Source organism: Vidua chalybeata, chromosome 3 (genome assembly GCF_026979565.1).
Source record: "Vidua chalybeata isolate OUT-0048 chromosome 3, bVidCha1 merged haplotype, whole genome shotgun sequence".
NCBI lineage: Eukaryota > Metazoa > Chordata > Aves > Passeriformes > Viduidae > Vidua > Vidua chalybeata.
The window spans coordinates 11,886,292-11,907,298 of record NC_071532.1 but is presented as its reverse complement, the minus strand read 5'-3'; the positions used below and the strand labels follow the sequence as shown (position 1 = coordinate 11,907,298).

Here is a 21,007-nt window from a genome sequence, read left to right as displayed (position 1 = left end):
TCTCAGAGTTACCCAGGCAATTCCTCTCACTGTAATGGAATTGTTTGTGATTCACAGTGGAGTACATAAGAGGAATATGATACCCTTCATCTCTGCATGACAAAAGAACTTCATCTTTTTCCAATGGAGAGTTTTTTAATTTAAATGGTTAGACTCGGAAATGGGAGTATGGAACCCCTGAGGCTTTGAACAAGTTTCTTAATCTTGCAATTCCAGGCCTTCCATCTAATATCAACCGGAGTAACACTTTCCCTCACAGTAACAAATAGCCATTAATGAGAGTGCCTGCTGCCTCCTGCCATGGGACAGGTGTCTTACTGACAGGGCCAGGAAAAGAAAAGGGATTTCTTACTGAAGCATTTGGTCATAATGCCTACAACAAATGCTATAATTCAAATATGTAATGTATTCAAAATGTAGGTTGAATAGAAATACTGTTTTGGGGTGTAAAACCACTGCACTACCTGTCATTCTATTTTAATATAATTTTCCAGGTCTTAATGTTTTAGGGCACATGCATATTTTCATATTTTTCCATTAAGAGCTATATTCTTACTAAAACATTCCTGGCCTGCACCAGTAGGAAATGTATTTAGTAGCTTCTAACCCAAAGCAGATTCTTGTGTTGCTTCAAGTTTGAGATGCTGAAGTAATGTGATAAGTCTCACAGATCATCTCCTACACCATGTTCAGCAAAAACTACCTTGGCACTATGCCCTGGTGGGCACATTGGGTTGGCTTTTGACCTGGTGGCATTTCAGCTTGTATCCCTCCCTAGCACTGTCTCATTGACTCATCCCTGAGATGGATTTCTACTTAGCCATTATAATCATCATGTATAACCTGGAGATGCAAAGCATCACCTGTGTGAAAAGAGCCCCATTAGCTCAGTAGTTATTGTCAAGCAACTGGTATTTGAATCAGCTCTCTTCACAGTCATCTTTTTCTTCCAGAATGGTGTGGTAAACACAACTCATTGCCTCTGAAAAGGAAGATACTTTCCTGCATGTCTAGCAACACCACAGGAACAGAAGCTTTAAGTACTCTCTGCTGACTCTCCCTCCCAGAGCCAGAAGAAATTGTAGGGTAAATACAGCAACCTTCTAGCATAAAACGAGTACAGCATTGCACTACAGTATTGAATTAAATTCTTTAGCAAAGCAAACTGATAACCACTGAAACTTTGTATCTTGACTATTCAAAAACCTTTTCAGATTTCCTATCAAGATATTTTGAAACACAGATGTTTAAAAAAATCTTATACTCCCGAATTCAAAATTTTTAAACTGGGGAAAAAAACTTCATGTTTGGATGCAAATGAAGCCATGAAGTAGGATCAGAAATAACAGCAGGAAATCAGTCTACCAGCAGAAGCTGGATCCTTTCTTTGGGAACTCTTCTAGTTAATCTTATAATTCAGTAACTTTCACCTACATCAGTGAACCATCATTCTGCTATTTATTACATTCCTCTGTAGTCACAAAATCCTATAAAGGCTCTCCTTTCATTTTAAATCTGACAGGCTTCATTCCTAGTCCCCACAGACTATTTTTATGATGATAATGCTGAGAAGTCTACATTAAGTGAGATAGAAAGAAAATGGAGAAATCCTTGAAATCAAGCAAAGTTCATCTTTCCTATACTTCTGCAATAACCTACTGTACACTTCAGCTGAATATTGTTTGTAATATCTTCCCTTGAGTACTGCAGTAGTGTTAGAAACTCGTACTTTAGCAAATTGAGCAGAAAATGTAGTATTTCTTTTGGTTATACCTTCTACTGATATAATGCAGTCTTGTTTGATTTTTTAATTTAGCTTTTTAAAAAGAAACACCACACAAGGAATATTTGCTGCCTTGCCAGATCCAGTATATAGCTACAGATTGTGACACAGAAATTGCACCTAGTTGCTCCGGAACTATCTTAAAAAAGCAGCTCCTCCTCTTCTAGAATGTAATGGTGGTGGAGTAATGGTGGTCTCTCCCAAAGATTTAGGGCAAGGAACAAGAACTCTTACAAAAATGTTTTGTTGGAGGGATGAAGACATGTCAAAACACACTTTATGCCCTGTTAAGAAAAAAATATTTTCTAGTCTTCTTAGATAATGGAGTGGAACAGCTGTTAAAAAGTACCTTCCTACTGTCCAACCTAGGTCCTCAAAATTCCTAAACATTGAATCTGACCACTCTTCTTTCTTGACTTTTCTCTTCCTCTCCAACAATCCAACCCCAGGGCCAGCACTGTGCTCTGCTGATCATGGGAAAGGGAAGTTGGGCCATGGTCATACTTGTCACCAGTTTTCCAGCTGATCTTGCTACCTCTAGCTGGTCTTTCATGTCTAGCCTTGTGCATGTTCCTATGATTAACAATAATTTGAAAATAAAGGCAATACTGATAAAATAGATAAAATATAAATATGTGCAGGGACAGCTTTTTTGTTTGCTCAGTAATATGTCTTTCAATACTTTTTTGAAAGCAAGACTTTGAACTATACCTTGTTCAGTAAAGAAACTTTAAAATTAAACTGAACTGATTCTTGACCAAACAAATTCTTCCAGGAAAATATGTAGAAATCCCTGAAGGAACGCTTTATGGTTCAACTAACAAAACTAGATTTTCCCAAGGGTTTTTGTGTACTTCAAAGACACTATGGAAGAGACTAATGCCTGTTGTCATCCTTGCACCACAACGTGGTAAATAATGGTCAAAAACATTTTTTCTGTAGGCTGAGGTACAGGCAAGGGAGAAAATGTCATACTTCATTAATTCTCTGGAGAGCTGCAGTAGGTTCTTATGGGAATTTAAATACAAAAACAATGAGATGAACCTTGAAAAGATATGCATGACTGTTAAATAATGTAAACAAAATGGGATGTCTTGAATGTATAATGCTGAAAGAACTGTGTTTACTTGATAGAGCCAAGAAATTTTTCAAGATAATTTCATCCTTGTGTAATTTTTCACTGTTTATGACTGCTAAAAATTACTGCTTTGACTAGAACAGACAACTTTTCAGGGAAAAAGCTAAATACTTTGCATTCATGGATTGGAAGCTTTCACTCTTTCAAGCTGTCCCATTATTGTAATCACCTGTTTTATGGTGTGCAAATTACCAGACTTGATGAATCCTTGTTGGATTCCCTTTGCATATGACAAATAAGTTATATAAAAAACACTAAGTAATTCAAAACCATTGCCCTATATGTTTGCAGTGTATTTATAGATGACTCCATGAGCAAGAGTTCTTCACACAGAAGAAAGCTCAGCTTTAGTGTATGCCAAGTTTGACAATGAATAAACAGACATGCAAATGAATTCCTGACACTGAAGTCTTGAAGCTTTTGTACAAATGAATCCACAGACAAAGCTGAATCTCCAAAAGAATATAAACACATCACATGGAGGGGAAAAAAAGCAAGGATGCATCAACATGAGCACTGTAATATGCAGCAAAAATGCAATTTTAAAGCAGAACTCCTAGCCACCTTCACCTACCACACATTGGTTCACATTTTGGTTTTCTTACTACGCTGAACTGAAAGATGTACTCCAAGAGGTCACTTAATGCCATATGCTGCTGGTGGACATTACGTCTATTGGATGGATTAGAACTAAGCTGAAGCAGAACTCCTACAATGTTAATAGAATAGTATTTCATTTTGCAGATTCATTATTGCAACTCTGTTTGCTAACACAACCAAAGTCTATGCTGGCAGGACTGTGAACTATTGAGTACTCCAGTAGAAAATGATCCTCTGCAGGTTCTGAGGAGATTCAGACCTCAAATTGGTATGTGTTGTAGTCTGCAGATTAAACTTCAGTTTGCGTACATACAGCTGCAAATACAAATTACTTCAGGTTGAGAGTCATAATGCTGCCACTTGAAGAACTTTAGATGTGAGCTGGAAGTCTGGATTCACATTTTTGTCTTGGAGTCTCATCTGCTCTTTTACTTTCCAGTCCTGCATGAAATGAGAGATCAAATCTCAATCTCACTCAACCTAATGAGAATTTTGCCACTGATATCAGTGGAGCAGGGGTGTCATGATTAAAATGCATTTCAATGCAATCCCTAGAGACCTTTTACAAAGCTCCTACTAAACTGGCGTTGAACCAAGTGAAAACACAACACAGAGTCATCTAAGAGCACACCAAACAGCAATTTTAGGAAATTCCCCCTTAAGATTGTTAAGGCTCTAATTGTCCTCTGCTCCATGAACATTTGAACGCCCTGTACACTGAAGCACCTCCCCTTACAGACTTCAAATAAGGATATCACGTATATTAAAGTTGTAATATCAGACACAGTCATATTAGTTTCAAAAAGGAAAATTTGCAAACTTCTCATCAGCTACTGATAGCAAAATACATTCAGAGTTCATGCTCTCTCTCACCAAAATACAACAAGGCTCTGAAAGAATTTCTTAGGCTGCAATCTCTCATTACTTGCATTTTTAAACATTACTATTTTCACAAGCAAAGAAGTTGGAATAATGTTTTAGAAGAACCTTCTCTTAAGCACTGAGATAACATGGTATAATATATAATGCCAGGCTGCTAAATCCAATATCATTGATGGATTAACCACCAAACATTAATAAGTATAAGTAAAAATGGAATAAGAAAACCACTTTCATTTAGAAGGGGCTATTAATAATCCAGCAAAAAAGCAAAGATATTTTCTACATGCTGCATAAATATGGAAAAATGACACCTTACAGGCTACAAACATACATTTATGGGAAAAACAAACCCAAACCCACTTCTTTTGTCCTATATTTAATCATAAAACATATTTTGAATTACAGAAATCTGTAATTAACAGAAATTCTATTCACAGAATTCTATTCACAGAAATCTGGGGCCTAGAGGTGTTTGATCTAGATGGTTCATGGAGCCATCCTATCATCATCAGATCATCAATGCAGCCCTAGCCGAAACTCTAAAATCTGATTTTTGCTCAGTAGGTTGCATGGAATGGACTGCTACCCTGAATGAGTTTCCAGAGGACAAGGGTTCATGTTACGAGTACCAAGCACACAGCAGAGAGACCAAGAAAAAAGAAAAAAGATTTGTGACTCAGCTAATTTGCACATTCTAGATACAATCTTCAGGTCTAACACAAGCATGTTGACATGGCACAGCCTACTATTTTGTGCATGACTCTTGCTTTCCAGAGCCCTCCACTAACAGTGATTAGAATGGCTGCAACTAGCTTATTAGGAAGAAACAAATTTAAAGAGACAACAAATCATTACCGTTAAACCAGATATTTAAAGAGAGACTGGGATTCACCTGTAATTTATATTGAAAGGAATACAAGTTCCAGTGATGTTGCGTGATGTGACAGCATTTCTCTACTACAAAACATAATTAAAAAACTCACTACTAAATAATTTTCATTTGATTGAAATTCTGCTCCTTACTGACCATTATTTATTACAAGATTGCTTCAAGAGGAGCACAAAATTAACCGTCTGGCATCAAAGATGCAAGTATCCACTTTTGTTCATCAACAACAACATCAACATCTAAACCACCATGAAAAGTAAAGCATACCCTTTGCTAATTAAAACTTTTCCACTATACAATGTATCACGATTTGTTAGAAATCACCAATTCAATTTATTTCATGACTTGTTTTCTTAACTTCTTTTTTTCCTTTCCCTGAAAGCAGAGAATCCATGAAAAGATCACCGTCAGCAGATCTTTTCAAAATAAGGAAGTTTGGGTTTTTCTTTACAGTATGTAGAAGACTAATATAAATAGCATAAATATACAACAGTATATTTATAGTTATAATTATATTTATATTTGTATTAGGATCAGCAGACTATGCTTTAAAGGGTTTGTTTCAAATAAGTATGCCCTGAATTAGTCCCTATAACAACATTTAATTTAGTATTTCACTTTAGTGACAGGGTCATGAAAAACATCATGTACTCTCATCTACTTCCACTATTTCTTCCAATGAGAAAACTGCCTTATAAAAAGAATACTCATTTCACTACTTAACAAGCTTTTTTCTTTAATGATAATTACAATTAAGTCTTAGGTGTTTATTTTCTTTTCTCCATTTATATATAGTTTATTATCTCTCAATATATTTAGAAGCCACTTAAAAACCACTCTTATTGCTCGAACATGATTTTCTTGTATTTAACACATTATTATCTGTAAGAATCATATATTTATTTTTGACTTCAGTTTAACAGAAGTGCTCTTTGATTTCTTATTCTTTAGCAACTAAAAGAAGCAGCCTTTTTTTAAAGGGATCAAAGACCAAAGATCAGATTCTGCATTTTTGTATAAGAAGATGCATTTAATGACATTCCATTTTCTACTGTTCACCTAACTTCCCTTCCATATGCTCCCAGTGATAGCAGCATTAATCTTCACATAGCATTGAAATTCTGCCTAAGCACATCTGAATAATCTTTTTCTACAGCATTTCTGGGAAGCAAGGTTTTCAACAAATTAATATATATGCATGCTCCTTCATGTCTTTGTTCCTAGCTGGTTGGGGGTTGACAGAACTTATTTTTAGTCTATACTTCTACTTATCCCACATCTCTGTCCATTTTCTCAGAAAAAAAGTATGGGTAAGTATACCTTCACCCACAGACAGGCACAAGATGTAAGCAACTCACAGAATTACTGTAATTATGCTACCAAATAGAGATTCATTTTCTGGGCTATGAATATGTCAGAGAAACTTAGAGAGAAGAAAGTGGTTTGACAAAGCCTTTTATTTTCAAGTGATAATTCCAGTAAATCAACATTCATTTAACACAGAGATACTTTTAATGCAACTCTTTAAACTAATAGATGGAACATATAATTAATCTTTACGTTAAAAAAAGTGTGGGATCTAAAAGGGATCCCTTAAAGCACATTAAAATGTGAGGAATATCAAAAAGATGTCCAGTTAAGGCTCCAAAATATAAGTCAAGTTTGGATGCTAATATATGCGGGAACAAGCTCCCTTTAATTCTTTGTTAAGATTTAAGATAACTGACTGAAAGTTTTAATATTTTAATACATTCTAAAACATCCAAAATAATTTTTCTCCTGTCAGCTTATTGATGTATCTCCATGGCATTCCATGCTAGTTTTCAGCAGTGTTTTTAATACAACCTTCCTTTATTTTTGATATTTTGTCTATTACTCTGTTTTCTGCTTATATATTGGATGAGTAAATCCTTTAACTCTAATTCTCTGCCTGAGAACTGAACCACTGACTGAGATGCTCAGTCATATCAACAGCTTTCAGTGGAAAAAAAGCAACAACTGTTGCTTCCTGCTGTCAGAGTTTTAGGGGACAACACAGCTACTGGTAATAATACTTATATACTAGATAATACCTGTGGTGATCCTGGTTCTAATTCTCCTGGTGTATAAATGAAATTGTTCAATTACTTCCTACCGGCTATATCAATAAATTACATTTGAGGGAAAGTTTTGCATGATGGGTCTGCCTAGTCTTTCCAAGAGAAACGTCATCACAAAGAATGGCCTGTGGATAGCACATTCATGGGGATATTTTGAGTCAACACACACAGACTCTTCAGTTCAGGGTGTTTGCTTCATGGATGAGTATCAGTGGTAGGGCAGTGGATGAACAGCAACCCAGACAGGAAATACAGAGGCAGTTCCTTGCTTCAGTAAGCTTAATGCAGTACCAAGCATGGACTCCCACAGTGCCATTTTTGCAAACTGTTCAAAGTTTATCTACTGTGTAAGGAGCTTTATTGTTAATTCACCTTTTAAAAGTGCAGGACATTAGGCATACTTTTTACACATAGGCCTGAAAATCGATGCAAACAAAAAATGCAGGTCATTCAAATTAATTAAATTTAAGTGCCTATAGTGACTACAGGACAGGCCAACAGGCTTGAAAAAAGCTGATTGTCAAAGAGTTTAGGCTACTTTGCAAATGCATTTCTTTAATAGTAGAATAAGGACTAGTGTGAATGCAAAAAGTGGAAAGTTTTCTACTTGGGTATTACTTTTGAATTTCCAAAGGGTTTTGAATAATTTTTGTGATTTTATTGAGGGCTGCTAAATGTGTTACTAACTTGGAATCTAATAATAGTAAAGTTTACCTAGATGTTTTAGCACCAGGAGCCACCTGATTAGTTTTGAGTTAAAACAAATATATCTTTTAAAAGCTTGGGGACATGATTTACCCGTAGTCTAAGGATTCAAAACTCATCTTGTCAATAGAAGTACCTGATCACTCATTACCAAAATACCATGATCAAAGCAGAAATACTCTTTTAAGCTATGCAGCAGCATAATAGTAGCTTCCTAATTAAAAGTAAATTAACTGCTGAAGACTGTACTAAGTCATATCTAATAATAAACCTTTTTTTCAACAGGAAATATTTTTTTCAATTATCTTCAGAAGCTCCTTAAAGAATTTGTGCATGATGAGTAGACAATTATCACTAAATCTTGAGGAACATACTTGCATAATTTCCCCTGGATTCCTGACACTTCTTGTTGATTGAAGTTAATTGCTTGCATGACCTCCTGCAAGCCAAAAAACAATTTTACTTTTATAAGGGGCACTCCTTATAAACCTGTTATTTTCCTGACCACATAAATTGGGAATCTGGTTAAGTTCATAAAACACAAAAAACTAGATCCCAGAAAGCTTTATAAAAGAGCTTCTCGCATATAAATAATTAAAGTCCAAGTCCCCATCACTGAAATTTCTTTTCATTAAGTCTTTTAGAAGCAGAGAATATTTCCACTACAGAAAGTAGAGCTGGGTTGTGAAAACTTTCTGAAGGCACAGAATGTATGCCTGCTTATTCCCCTCTGCTCTATGGGAGCCGTACTACTGTGTGCCAGTGCCGACAACTCGAGTGCTTTCCCCCATCTTATAGAGGGTGACAATTGCAAGCACCAAATATTCAGAGAAATCCAAGCAAGTTTACAGCAATGTAGCAATATAATTAACTTGATTTTACAATTACTGTGTCATGGTGCAGTGTGTTCCAGCTGAAGGAGAGATGCAGTTCTAAAAGATGAAGTAAAAATTAGTTCAGTTGGTGTCTAACATGGAAATATGTGACTCTCCAGATTATAAGGGGTTCTGTAAGTTTTTCCATGACCTATAACACTGTCCAGAATACCAGCGGCACTGCAGGTGGTGACTGTCTGTTTAACATGCCCCTACATTCTTGTTATGAGATTTACAAAGGGCTTCTTTAAGACAGCCTCACAGACATTCTCTGTATACCTGTACCAGGTTGCCAACCTGCAAGAGGAATGCTTTATTAGTACACAGAGACAGGACATATAACAATGGAAAAGCAGCCTAAGGACACTCTGCACGACTCTGATTGACTCAGATTGCACTGAGGTTGAATACCTACTCTTAGCCATTAGCAGCTGGAGTTTCATTAATCTTCTTACCTTAGAAACCACAGGCAACTCCCCTGGAATACAGTAGCATTAGCAATTTACTATTCTTTTATCATGGTTTAAAGTATTCTGACTTTGACAGCTATTCCTGTAGCTGATTTTTTTCTGAATGATGTTGCATTAAAGGCTAAAATTTATTACTCGTCATTTTTGCCTCTCCAGAGAAGTGAACCAGTATGGAGGTTTTTTTTCCTGATCCTTGATTATTACATAATTTCTGCATATTCTTTTATATTCAGAGACTCTTGTTGTTCTTTAAACTTTAATTTATTTATCTGATAAACTAATAGCTGTGACTTTCCAACTTGCAAAGTTCGATATGTAGCATTTCTGAAGCATGGGTGAATAAGCAGCAGAAAATGCAGCAAAGTAGTTAAAATAGCAAAATCTCTAAAATTCCCAGTTAAGGATGCAATAGCATTGTAGCTTAGCCAACTTGTCAAGTCTGTATATTTTACAGTGTATACTGCAGATTCAATTATGATCTCTAAATTAAATGTTGAAAGAAAGACCGTTATAGATAATACCTTCTATAGATAGCATCAGTTATTATCTTGGGAATGGATAGAATCTATCTTTATGGATAGATACATTCATCTACTTTCCTTCTCTTTTGAGTTCTTCCCTGCTACCGCCCTTCAACCATTCATCATGCAGCTTTTGTGAATCATTTATTGGTCTTTGAATCTAATTTCTTATGTTGGAATGAAGAAAACATTTGCAAACCACTCTCTAATTTTCTTAGCATCTTCAGGAGCTACAGGGTTGACCCATCTCAAAATTAACCATAATAATCTAGCAGGGACCATTATATAAGCAAGAATAAGCCAAAATGCAGAAGCATGTCAAAGGTCCTCCTCAGGGCATTTCCCAGTTGTTTTACACTGCCCAAATACTGCAAAGCAGCAAAAAGTTGAGGATCTGGTTCTTAGCTACTAAAAACCTGATCTCCTAAAATATTTCTGTATCTGGTATGACAGTTAAAAACATTTACCAGAGTAAATCCTCTAGGAAACCTGTCCTGCACAGTGTAAGTCTTGAAAGAAAAGAAAAGGAAATAACTAAGCAGAAAGCAAAGTAACCTAGATAATTGGAATAACATGTTACTGTAACTCTCTTGCTTCCTTCCCCTGTCTACCCCACTTCTGGTCTACACTTCCTTTTTCATGCCACTTTTAAAGTTTTAGCTCTGAGGCAAGGATTCTAACTTTTCCATGGTATTAGTGATAGAGACAGGCTGAAAAATGGAGACAATTCCAATGCAAGAAGTATAGAATTGCACATCGGAATTATGATAATGCTACTCCAACACCAGTACAGTGACAGACACCCATGATGTTCAGTCATCCCCTAAACCACTCTGTCTAAACTCAGTTCAGATGCAATTGTGCAATGAAGCTGAAGCTCCACCAGTGAGACATGTATTTGTACCTATGTAAATGTTGGCCAGATTAGATAACGAGATATCTAACAAAAAAATTATCACTACATTCTTTGCGCTTTTTGTCTGACTGGTTTAGGTTTTTTTTTTTTCTTTTTTTGACTGATAAGTGCTTTATCACCTTTTTTAAATGAAAGCAGCCAGTCTGATACTACTTGTGATAGGAGATCTCTAGTTAGATTATGTTCATTCATTGAACAAATCAGGTAGGCCCATAGATACTAAAGTTTGCTTTATCATACTGCTTTATCTGAATTAGGAAGGGAATTACCACCCTATCATGTGAAAGAGCATGTTCTCAGCTCTTTCTGGAAAGCAAGGCTGAGTAGAAGTTGGTGTGAACAAATGCAAACCAACAACTTAAAATGTGAGACCCTGCTGAAGTGTCACCTTGGGAAAAGTTGATGCAGGTACTATATAAGTCAGGGACTTTATAATTCTGGTAGCTGTGCTCCCAGCTCATCCCTGTTTCTGGTTTTGATGTAGTTATTGCTTTAAAATGTGCCCAGGGTAAGCAGAAAATTGGAGGACCAAGAACATGAACAGTTAGTGCTTCATAGTACAAACTGTGCCAACAAGGCAGCACTCTCCAAATAACAAGAAAAAATTGCCAGGTGCATTAGACAGACACTACTCAGCAATCTGGAAGATTTAACAATTTTTAGCATTAGTTTAGTATAACTTTTCTCCTTGTGGTGTAAGACAGACTTCAGAAAAAAAACCCAGATCTATTTAGCTTTCACTATAGGTTTTATTCCCTTGACTACTAGATTTAAAGAGTAATATTCTGATATATTTACTCACCAACTCAAGAAACTGAGAGATCTTTATTTCAACACTATTAGTACCTCGGGATATTACGAAATGTATTCTCTAATAATAGTGATTCTTGCTCAAATGCACAGGGTTCAATTTGTTGCCCTGCATGAGATTTAGAAAAGAGCAACCTAATGACTTTGTTTCAGTTTCTGTCTCTAGATTGCTGAACAGTGATTATGCAGAGCAGTCACATTAATTGTCTCTGCTCATGAAACATAGAAATGAAAATATTCAATTATGTTCACCATTTGGAAGTACCAATGAAGAAAAATATACCAAAATCTTCAAGTATGCATCCATTTTATAACAAAAGTAAATTCCTAATGAAATAAATAGGAATAACTACTGATTAAAAATGAGCAGTAATTTTTTTTTGTTTTATCTTTGAAGAGTTGACATTTTTCAGGTTAGGAAGGTTTCTAATCTTGGTCAGATATGTCAGTACAACAGTATCAAAGATAATTTAAAATTAGAAAAATCTTAGCAATTCTAGTGAAGAGAGAGGTTTGACCACCTTCACATACTAAATCACATTCTGTAATAGTTCTACTAGAGTCAATACAGTTCCTGTTATTGTATATTACTGATAATATAAAATAATTTCTGGTAGTGAAGTCAAGGAACCTCATTCACAAGCAAGTTCATGATGTAGCAGCCACTGAACCAACACAGAGCTTGCCACACATTTGACACTCGTAAATAAAAGGATGACTCAAGATATCATCACTGTAAATAATGCCACCATAGCCTAATTCTTGGGAATACAATTACCCCCTTGAAAACACTCAGCCCAACCTGTTTATGTCACATTAATACCATACAAACTCTATAATTTTTAGGTGTAAGAACATCTGAAAAACATGAGGGTCTCAATCCCTTGAGGTCAGACCACTAGCAGCCCCCAAAGTGTCCTATATATTCTCAATTTGCAGGAACAAGCACTGGGATGGCACTTCTTGTAAGTCTGCAGACCAGTGACAGTAGCTGCCAGCATTCCTGTGTAGCAGAGTCCCCTGGCTGAACATGAGTGAACAACTCTGTTCCAGCTGTCCAGCAGCACCCATGGTCCACAACCCACTGTCCACAGCTTGAGCTATGCTCATCCTTTATAAATCACAGCAACTTCTAAAAATTTAGAAATTTAGAAAATTTAGTAAAGGAGTGACATGGAAGCCTACTGCATGACTTTTTGGGATCCTGGAAATGAAATAATTGTCTTCATAAGGCTTCCGCCACAGTCTTCAAGATACATTGAAAAATTGCTAGATTTCTTCATTCTTAATGTCTCAGTGACAATATGTCTTTTCCAAGAGTGTGTGATTCCAAATGGTCTTTTACTCTATTATTATTTTCATAATCTTCTTTGTTTAATTTTTGATAGCTTTTAGTGAATTCAGAGAGAAAAAGAAAAAAGGCTGATGTTATTTCTTTGACCCAACAAACTTAAAAATTGGTTAGATAAACCAATTATACCACACCATATGCTTCACAAAAGTGGGTGTTTAACACTTGTGCCAAAGTTCTCCAAAAATATTTAGAATAATCCCCAGTTAGCTGACTAACATGAACCAAACAGGTTTTATTTCCTGATAGATTTTATCCCATCCTGTGATGAATATCTTTTCCAAATAAAAGGCGAAGGCTGCAGCTCCCAGCATGTGGAGGGCCTTCAAATAATATGAAGATAATTCTTGTTTATAACTCTGTGCCAGACTGGCTTTGTTGATATGCTGCTAGTTATCTTAAGATCCCGTTATCTCTTCTCATGCTTATCCTTTCAACAGAGACCCTTGCTGAGAACATTACAGTTGAGGGAGAGAATATGCTATCTTTTTGTTCAAGCCATCTGTCTGTTTTAACAAATTTAGAATGGCCTCTTTCATTTACTTCTCTTTTAAGTTTTGTAGACACCTTTAGGATATTTACTGGATAGATAGAACTGCCTGAAAGGCTTTTTGTTTGTGTGCTTTTTGATTTTTGTTTAGGTTTTTCTTTGGAGGGGTAGGGATGGAACCTTCTGAAACTTTAGAATAAATAGTGTTGTTACTCAGTGTTACTTGATGATATCAGAGAAGGCATAATCCTTTCCCACATGCTCAAAAAAGAAAGCAAATTTAGCAGGTGTGAGTTATATTCACTTACAGTTGATTCAACCCCACCAACACTATTTGTGAATTTGACATGGGCTTAGGCAGAGAGGTTGTACAGATTCTCCTTTTCCGGCTATATCCACAAAAATCAAACAAGCATGGCAGCAGATGACAAGGAGACAGCAGTTCTCTCTTCTGTCTGAGGAGCCTTGAACCCTCATCTCTCAGAGGAAATTCCTGAACACCACTGCATGTTAGGATAACTTTCCTTGAAAGTACTTCAAAGATCATCAGATGAACAGTGTTGGAAAAGTGTTTTCTACCTCCTGGACAGAGGGGGAGTTCAAGGTTCCTTTTCCTTCTTTGTTGATTTGACTTAAATCTAGCCCAAAATTTCTGTTGCTTTGTTTATAACAGAAAAGCTCTACAGAAGTGAAACAGAGTAGTTTGGGCCAATAAAACCTTTTTACATTATATGATATTGCTTTCCTTTGGTGAATTGAAGTCTTTTTCATTAGATGGCTAAACCAGAAGATCAGTCATTGATGTGTTCCTTTTACTGATCAAAGGATGAAAGTAAGAAATTCAGACTCAGAACACACTTTAGAAAGATGACCCATCCCTGTCCTCTGTGATTTTCTGAGCAAACTGAGCTCCTTGACTGAAAGGAGAAAGCAAGGAAGCAAAGGCCTACAAAGGATAGAGTTGAGTCGATTGTTTTTTTAAATTCAGTAGTATTTAAAGTAAAGCTGTCAATTTGTTCTTTTGTTCTTTATGCAAACTACATTTACCAGCCAGGACTGAGACTGAAAATTTTCCATTGCTTTATAAGTCATGCTAAGAAATATTATCACAAAAAAAGAACATTATCTACCTCAAATAGAAAATAATCTCAATAAAATCAAAAGCAATCTCAGGAACCTCAATCTTTTCAGTTTCAGTGCTCCAACTCTAATGATAAAATAATATACATTCTGGATAACTATTCCTTTAAAACTGTCACAGAAGTGCTGTGAGAATTGCTGTTAGAGGGAAGAAAGAATAAGCTGTGTTAACAGGAACGGTTTTGGGGGAAACACTAATTTCAAGAAGTTCCTGAAACCTTTGATGTCTACAAGTATCATCAGTTGCCACACACCATACTCTGAAAACAAATATATGCAATTATTTTCTGGACTGTGTTTCCTTAAAGTCCTCTGACTTTATTGCTTAGCTGCAATATCACTGAAGCACAAATACCTTTGATCGCAGGTCAAGATGAGAAACAAAAGTATGAGCAGTGAGTTGCAAAGTTACTGTGTGGTTCAAGGAGCAGATGGCTTGTTTTCTGAAAAAAATCTGCCATTTTTGCAGGAGAAATGTTAGACTGAGAAAACAATACTTCAGTTTTGTGGAGACAGCTTCTATAGTGGCATTCATTTTTATCATGACATGGACTTTGTCTCACTGTGAGCTTTCAGCTGCAATACCAGTGAGAATTTTTAAAATTCACCCTCTTTTTCACACACACCATGAATACCACTATAAAAATTCTCTAATATGAAATCTTCTATTAATATGAGTTTGTTTACAGCTTCTAAATGTAATAAATTGGTACCAAATCTTTAAGTTACAGGTTGTCAAATAAGTTTTAACAAAGAGGTACACTTTAGTGATCTGGACACATGCAGTGTCCTAAGTGTGGTCAGTGATGAGATTCACTGCTAAAAAGTCAACACTATTGGGAGAGGATTCTGCTGTCATTTCAATAACAATTTGCAAGGAACAATGAATGAAGAGAAAATGTACATGCATTACTACATTTATTGTAGGAACTATTATTGGCTTTCAATGGTAAAGACTTGACGATAAGGAAATATCACATCTCAGACACTGAGATATCTTGTTCTGCACATCTGCTTATCTCAGGTCCACTGTTTAAACATAGCACATACTCCTTGTTGCTATAAAGGAGACTGGAAATAAAAGAACAATAAGAAAGATGTAGGAAAGCAAGAAGATTCATCTGAGAATACTGAGAATATTATTAATACCATACTGTTCATAATAAGCCCATTGAAAAAGAGCAGTATTTAAACTCTGAAAAATCAAATGGCTAAATTTAAAAACCTTAACAAATTAAAAAAAAAATCTGTCACTTGTATAATATGTGTGAATCAGCAGAATTATCACTGTCAGTAGGTCTACTGAAAATGAGATTTCCAGAAAAATAGGAATTCTGTGAAAGGGTACCTTTTGTGTACAAGGTATGCAAGAGGACTTATCAAAAACCTGAAAAATTCCTAAATTGTTTCACTTTTTTTTTTCCCTTTCAGTCTCTAAACTTAGAATTGTTTGACAAATATCTCTATGCTACTTCTCCTCACATACAGTGAGGAGAAGTACACATACACATTAATTTGGAAACTCAGTTTTCCTCATATTAAAAACTAAGAAACTAAACTAAGATTTTCTACTTTCGTTATTCTCTATTTAATCCCTTCAAAAGCAAAATGCCTTAAAGTTGACTTAAAGTTTTTTCTGTGTATAATGAATAACAAGTCTACGCTCAGCTCTATATGGCCTTCACCTTAAGCATTTCCAAAGACAAGAACAAGAAACTCTGCTGGAGAAGAAATTTAGCAGAGAATTTTGTTAATTCTTATCCAGCTTCTGAGCAGTGGACAAGGAGAAAAGGTGATTTCATCTTCTACCAAATCATGACCCAGTCACTTCTGGACCAATCTCAGACATACTAAACTTTCAGTGAGGCTATTTTATCTTAAATTGACTTTGCCTAGTGCTAATCTGATTAATCCAGTTTTACTGCTGTGAACGGATGGATTAGTATAAAGAAATCAGCAGGGAAGTTAAGAAGATAGCCTGGACTGTTTCAGATTCTTTTCTATTCCATTAATTTGTAAATGCAAACATTAAATCAAGTCAGGAGTAATTTCCACTAAAAGCTATGGAATATTTAAAGTCAAAGTAATCATATGCAGTTTCTGAGTTCTTTGTATTGTGATGATTTTTTAGGTATATGTAGAATGCAAAGTTTGATCTAAACACAACAGCAAGTGTATTGCATATTGGAAATATCTACAGACTTCCCCCTAAGCATCCCACCCCCTCCTCAAGTTATCTCCAAGGACTTCTCTTTTAGGTTACTGTCACCTTGACACCTTTAAATCAGTCTCATTCTGTTCCTTCTTAATAGAGTTTCCATGTCAATACATTAATGAAAAATGCATGAAACAACATAATTAGCACAGGACAAAAGACATAGAAAGTATATTTCAAATAATGGTATGTGTTTTTCATGTTCATATGAATTCAGTGTATTTCCCATAGGGAATAATTTGTCATACATTGCAATAAGATATAAGATATAAATAATGGTCTTAATTGGTGGTCTTTATACCATCTGTGGATGGTATAAAGTCCTATATCTAGAACTTGAATAATATTTATAATAAAATACAAAAATGATGAAAAATATGCAACATGTGGTGCAGGAGCATCAGTTAGGGAGTAAACGTAATTCAGAGTGGAACTGTAAACTGGGAACCCGCTGGAGACATAGAGTTCTTGTTTTTTTTTTTTCCTTGTGGCTAAAATATGCACATATATCTGTAACTCAGTATTCACCTCAGTTCATCAAAAAAACTCTCCCTCATAATATTTACATTAAACTATTTCTGGTGTGTTTTATTTTTCGTGTTGGCTTATGAGTAAAATAATTTATGTCCTAGTAGGTAAAGGCCCAAAACTCCTTGATATTTTTGTCACATTTAAAAACATAAGTTTCTGTTTGGTTTCTTCTCTTTCTGTAAAGTTTGCTTTTACTGGAAAATCTTACATGTAAGAGTGAAATATTTACTTACATATATTCAGTTACATATTCACATATGCCTTTAATTCTTAATTCGTTAAGCACAACTTTTAGGTTTAGGAACCATAGAGTCCTAAGCATTATACAAATTAATGACACAAAGAAGATGCCTAACCAAAGAATATAGATAAAAATTGGAAATTGCAGTATAATTTATATAGTCAACATTATTACATCACAGCATCTATAGGCAGAGAGAAGAAAAAAACCCATCTGTCAGTTGGAGTTGGAAAGCAACTCAAAAGGATACCTGTAAACAATAATTTTGCTATTGCTGCGAGCAAGCTAAATGTGAAATCAAGCCCTGTCAAAATATTAATCCTAGATCCAGACCATGGAGATGACAGGATTCCCTCAAGGGACAGCAGGTAAATGCTGGCAAAACCTCAGTCTTATAATGTCCATATCAACATCCAAAAGAAAGTGCTTAAAAATATAACAACCTATAGATTAAATGGTATATTAGGTAATGTTAGGCTTCTTTTATTTTTATAATAACCCTACTATGGAAAATATGTGTCAAATTAAGAAAACAGACACTGCTGTGAAAAAAATGCCTGTTAAAATGAACCAGAAAATCTTAAAAATTATCTGAAAAAATGTTAAAACAACAAAAAATAACATTAAAATACATTTTTCTGTGCTTCAAAAATTAACCATCACAGCCTTTCATATACAAAAATTGCATTTTATGGAGTAAATAATGATGAGTTAGGGCTAGAGGACTTTAGGGAAATTACATGTTGCTTTTTAAAGAATTTCTCAACCTGATTAGAATAAATTGTAAAATTAACTTTTCATCCTTCCTTGCAAAAATAAAGGTCCTTTCTATCTTGCACAACATTATCCATTTTGCTGAGCTACAGGCTGAAAGTCTATGATAGTTTCACATGATGATATCAGCTATAATCTAAGTAAAGTAAAATCAAGCAAATCTTTCTCACTGGTATCAGGAAAAAGGGTGTGCAGGCCAATAAGAGCATTTTTATTTTCAATGAGCATGTCAACTCTGGAAATTAAAACTTAATTATTTTTTGAACTTCCAATTTCAGAACCTTCAGAAAGTCATTGAGAATGAAAACAGGTAGCAGGGAAGTATTTAGAAGCTTCACTGGTGTATTTCATAATACATATATTGTAAGTGGCTGTTTAAAGTAAAAAAAGTAGTTGTCATATCCTGGGCATATCCTAGTGGGTTTAATTCCTACTAAAACCTGACAATCCATTTAATGTTTATAAACCTTTTCTCAGCAGCTTCCTTCTGAAAAATGATGTAGCTTTTGCAGTCCTAAGAAACATCTGGAAGCACTGAGGCACAATTAAGTAAGTTAAGGTTAAGGCTGTTTTCTTTACTGAATCTCACTATGTTGAGCATTCAAACTATTTTGTTGCATCTTAGAAAGAATATGATTTTAGCTCTCACTGACCATTTACATGCTCCTTATTCCAAAATTTGTTGACAGAACTTCTGATTTTTTTCTATGACATTACAATCATGGTCTCTAAGGGAGGTTTGCTACAGTTATGTGTAGCCTTTCAGAACTTTTAAAGAATACCTAATTAATAAGTATGCTTTAACATGCAGGCCCCTTATTTATTAGCAAATTGTATCATACAGCTCATGTTGCACTTACCTATATCGTGGTGCAAATACAGACAAAAGGATATAGGCTGTCACACCTTACTGGTACTCTGCTTTCTCTTAAGATCACCAGAAAATTACTTCTGCCATAACCATAATCTAGCTTCATAAATGTAGTCACCACCATAATAATTCTCTCAAACAGAAGCTAACATACATTAACACTAATAAGCCATTGAATGAGACTCCAGAAAGTTTACATTTCTCTTTCATTAGTTGACTTAAAATCTAATTTAGAATATAAATGAAAATAAAGGCAAACTGGTAAAAGCTATTCAAGGGGTTAAAAGTATTTTACGGTATGTGTGCAAGAAGAGAAGAGGGACAAAAATAAACCTCAGTTTGTGAGAATCTCTCTCTCCAAGTGGATGTTTAAAAACCGGCACTTAGCAAGAATTTTCTGAAATTGTGTCTCTGTAGGGCATTAAAAAAAATCCATTAATAACATGTCTTCTGTTGTCAAAGTGTCTATTATGAGGCTCAGGCTGTGCGAAAGCCTGTCTCTCCACAAGAGAGTTATGACAGGCTTGTCGGGAGGGAAAGGAGATGGCTGAAGATGGATATGTGCTGCCCTGTTGACAAGTTGTGGGGACAGGCAAGGAGATGGATCACTAAAAATTTCCATTAAATCAAGAAAAACACAACTTGCCCCTAAGATCACCTCTGATAGTTTCTTAGACCAGCTGCTTTCCTGACACCCTACTGAGGAACAAATTGCTTTCCTAGCAGGACATTTGGACACTCCTGCATTAATAGATATGGATCCCAGCATGCCAAGCCAAGCAAGAAGGCAATTTAATATGAGCAACACTGTCATCTCAATTTAGGACAACAGTTAGGATGCCCTACAGGGCATTGGAACAGCTTCTAGAAGTACACAGTGTAAGACATTCTTTCTGTCTTAAGGCTATAGAAAGCTGGTATTTCTAGTAAATAGCCAAGCCAAGGAGAATGGAAAATGTAAATGCATAGATGACAACAGCATTGCACTGTCTAGGAGCATCAGTTTCAATTCAAAGGCCTTTCATTTCTCTAGAGAACTGCAGCAAAATTTGCAAGGAAAGAAGAGACAGAAAACCTCGAGGAGACAGGAATAACAATAGGCAGGCATTTCATTTTCAGGTGGAAACAAATTTCAGAACAAAAATTTAGCCAGTTCAGACAGCTGTCTAGCATAACAGGATAACAGTGTTAATAAACAGGAAGAGCATAGAAACTTTTAGTATGTACTTTCTGATTGTGAATGCTTTTAAAATCTCTAAATCATGCCTTTTTTTTTTTTTTTTTTTTTACAGAATCCAGTCCTCATTGCAATCTGTGGAAAATTTTTAGGAAAGAAAAACGTGAACTTGTCATACTTCAAAAACAGTGTGTGCTATAGTGGGGCAAGGTCTCCACAGCTATCTGGAAAAAGGATTGGGAATTCCCTGGGTTACCAGCACCTGCTTTCCTGCAAGTTTTAATTATCATTGTGAAGCAATGATTGTTTGAATGCATTTGGGAGGAGAAGGATGAATAGTGGAATCATCTGATGAAGAGGAAAACAAGACTTTTTCTGAATATGACTATTTCTTTAGGAAAAAAACATCCTCAAAGTCTGAGGAAGATGTTTCAGGATTAAGTGGCATTACAGTCAGACTGCCTTGAAAGGCAGTTTCGGAAGGAAGTCAAAAACTTAGGGCTGTTGGAAGGGACTTAGGGGTGATTCT

General features: G+C 35.5%; 1 protein-coding gene across 2 annotated transcripts in view; it reads right to left on the bottom strand.

Annotated features, from left to right (window-relative positions):
- The window catches only part of PRKN (parkin RBR E3 ubiquitin protein ligase), a 670,711-nt gene that overhangs the window by 70,522 nt on the left and 579,182 nt on the right, over window positions 1-21,007 (bottom strand). Inside the window, exons 10-11 of one of the 2 annotated variants that reach the window (XM_053937695.1) lie at window positions 8,471-8,535; window positions 3,904-3,962 (exon numbers count right to left, since the gene is read on the bottom strand). The exons of the other annotated variant lie outside the window; for it this stretch is intronic. Coding sequence (XP_053793670.1) covers window positions 3,950-3,962; window positions 8,471-8,535 — 78 coding nt within the window. The 3' untranslated portion in view covers window positions 3,904-3,949. Of the gene's footprint in view, window positions 1-3,903; window positions 3,963-8,470; window positions 8,536-21,007 lie in introns of those variants that run through there. 2 annotated transcript variants of the gene reach the window in all.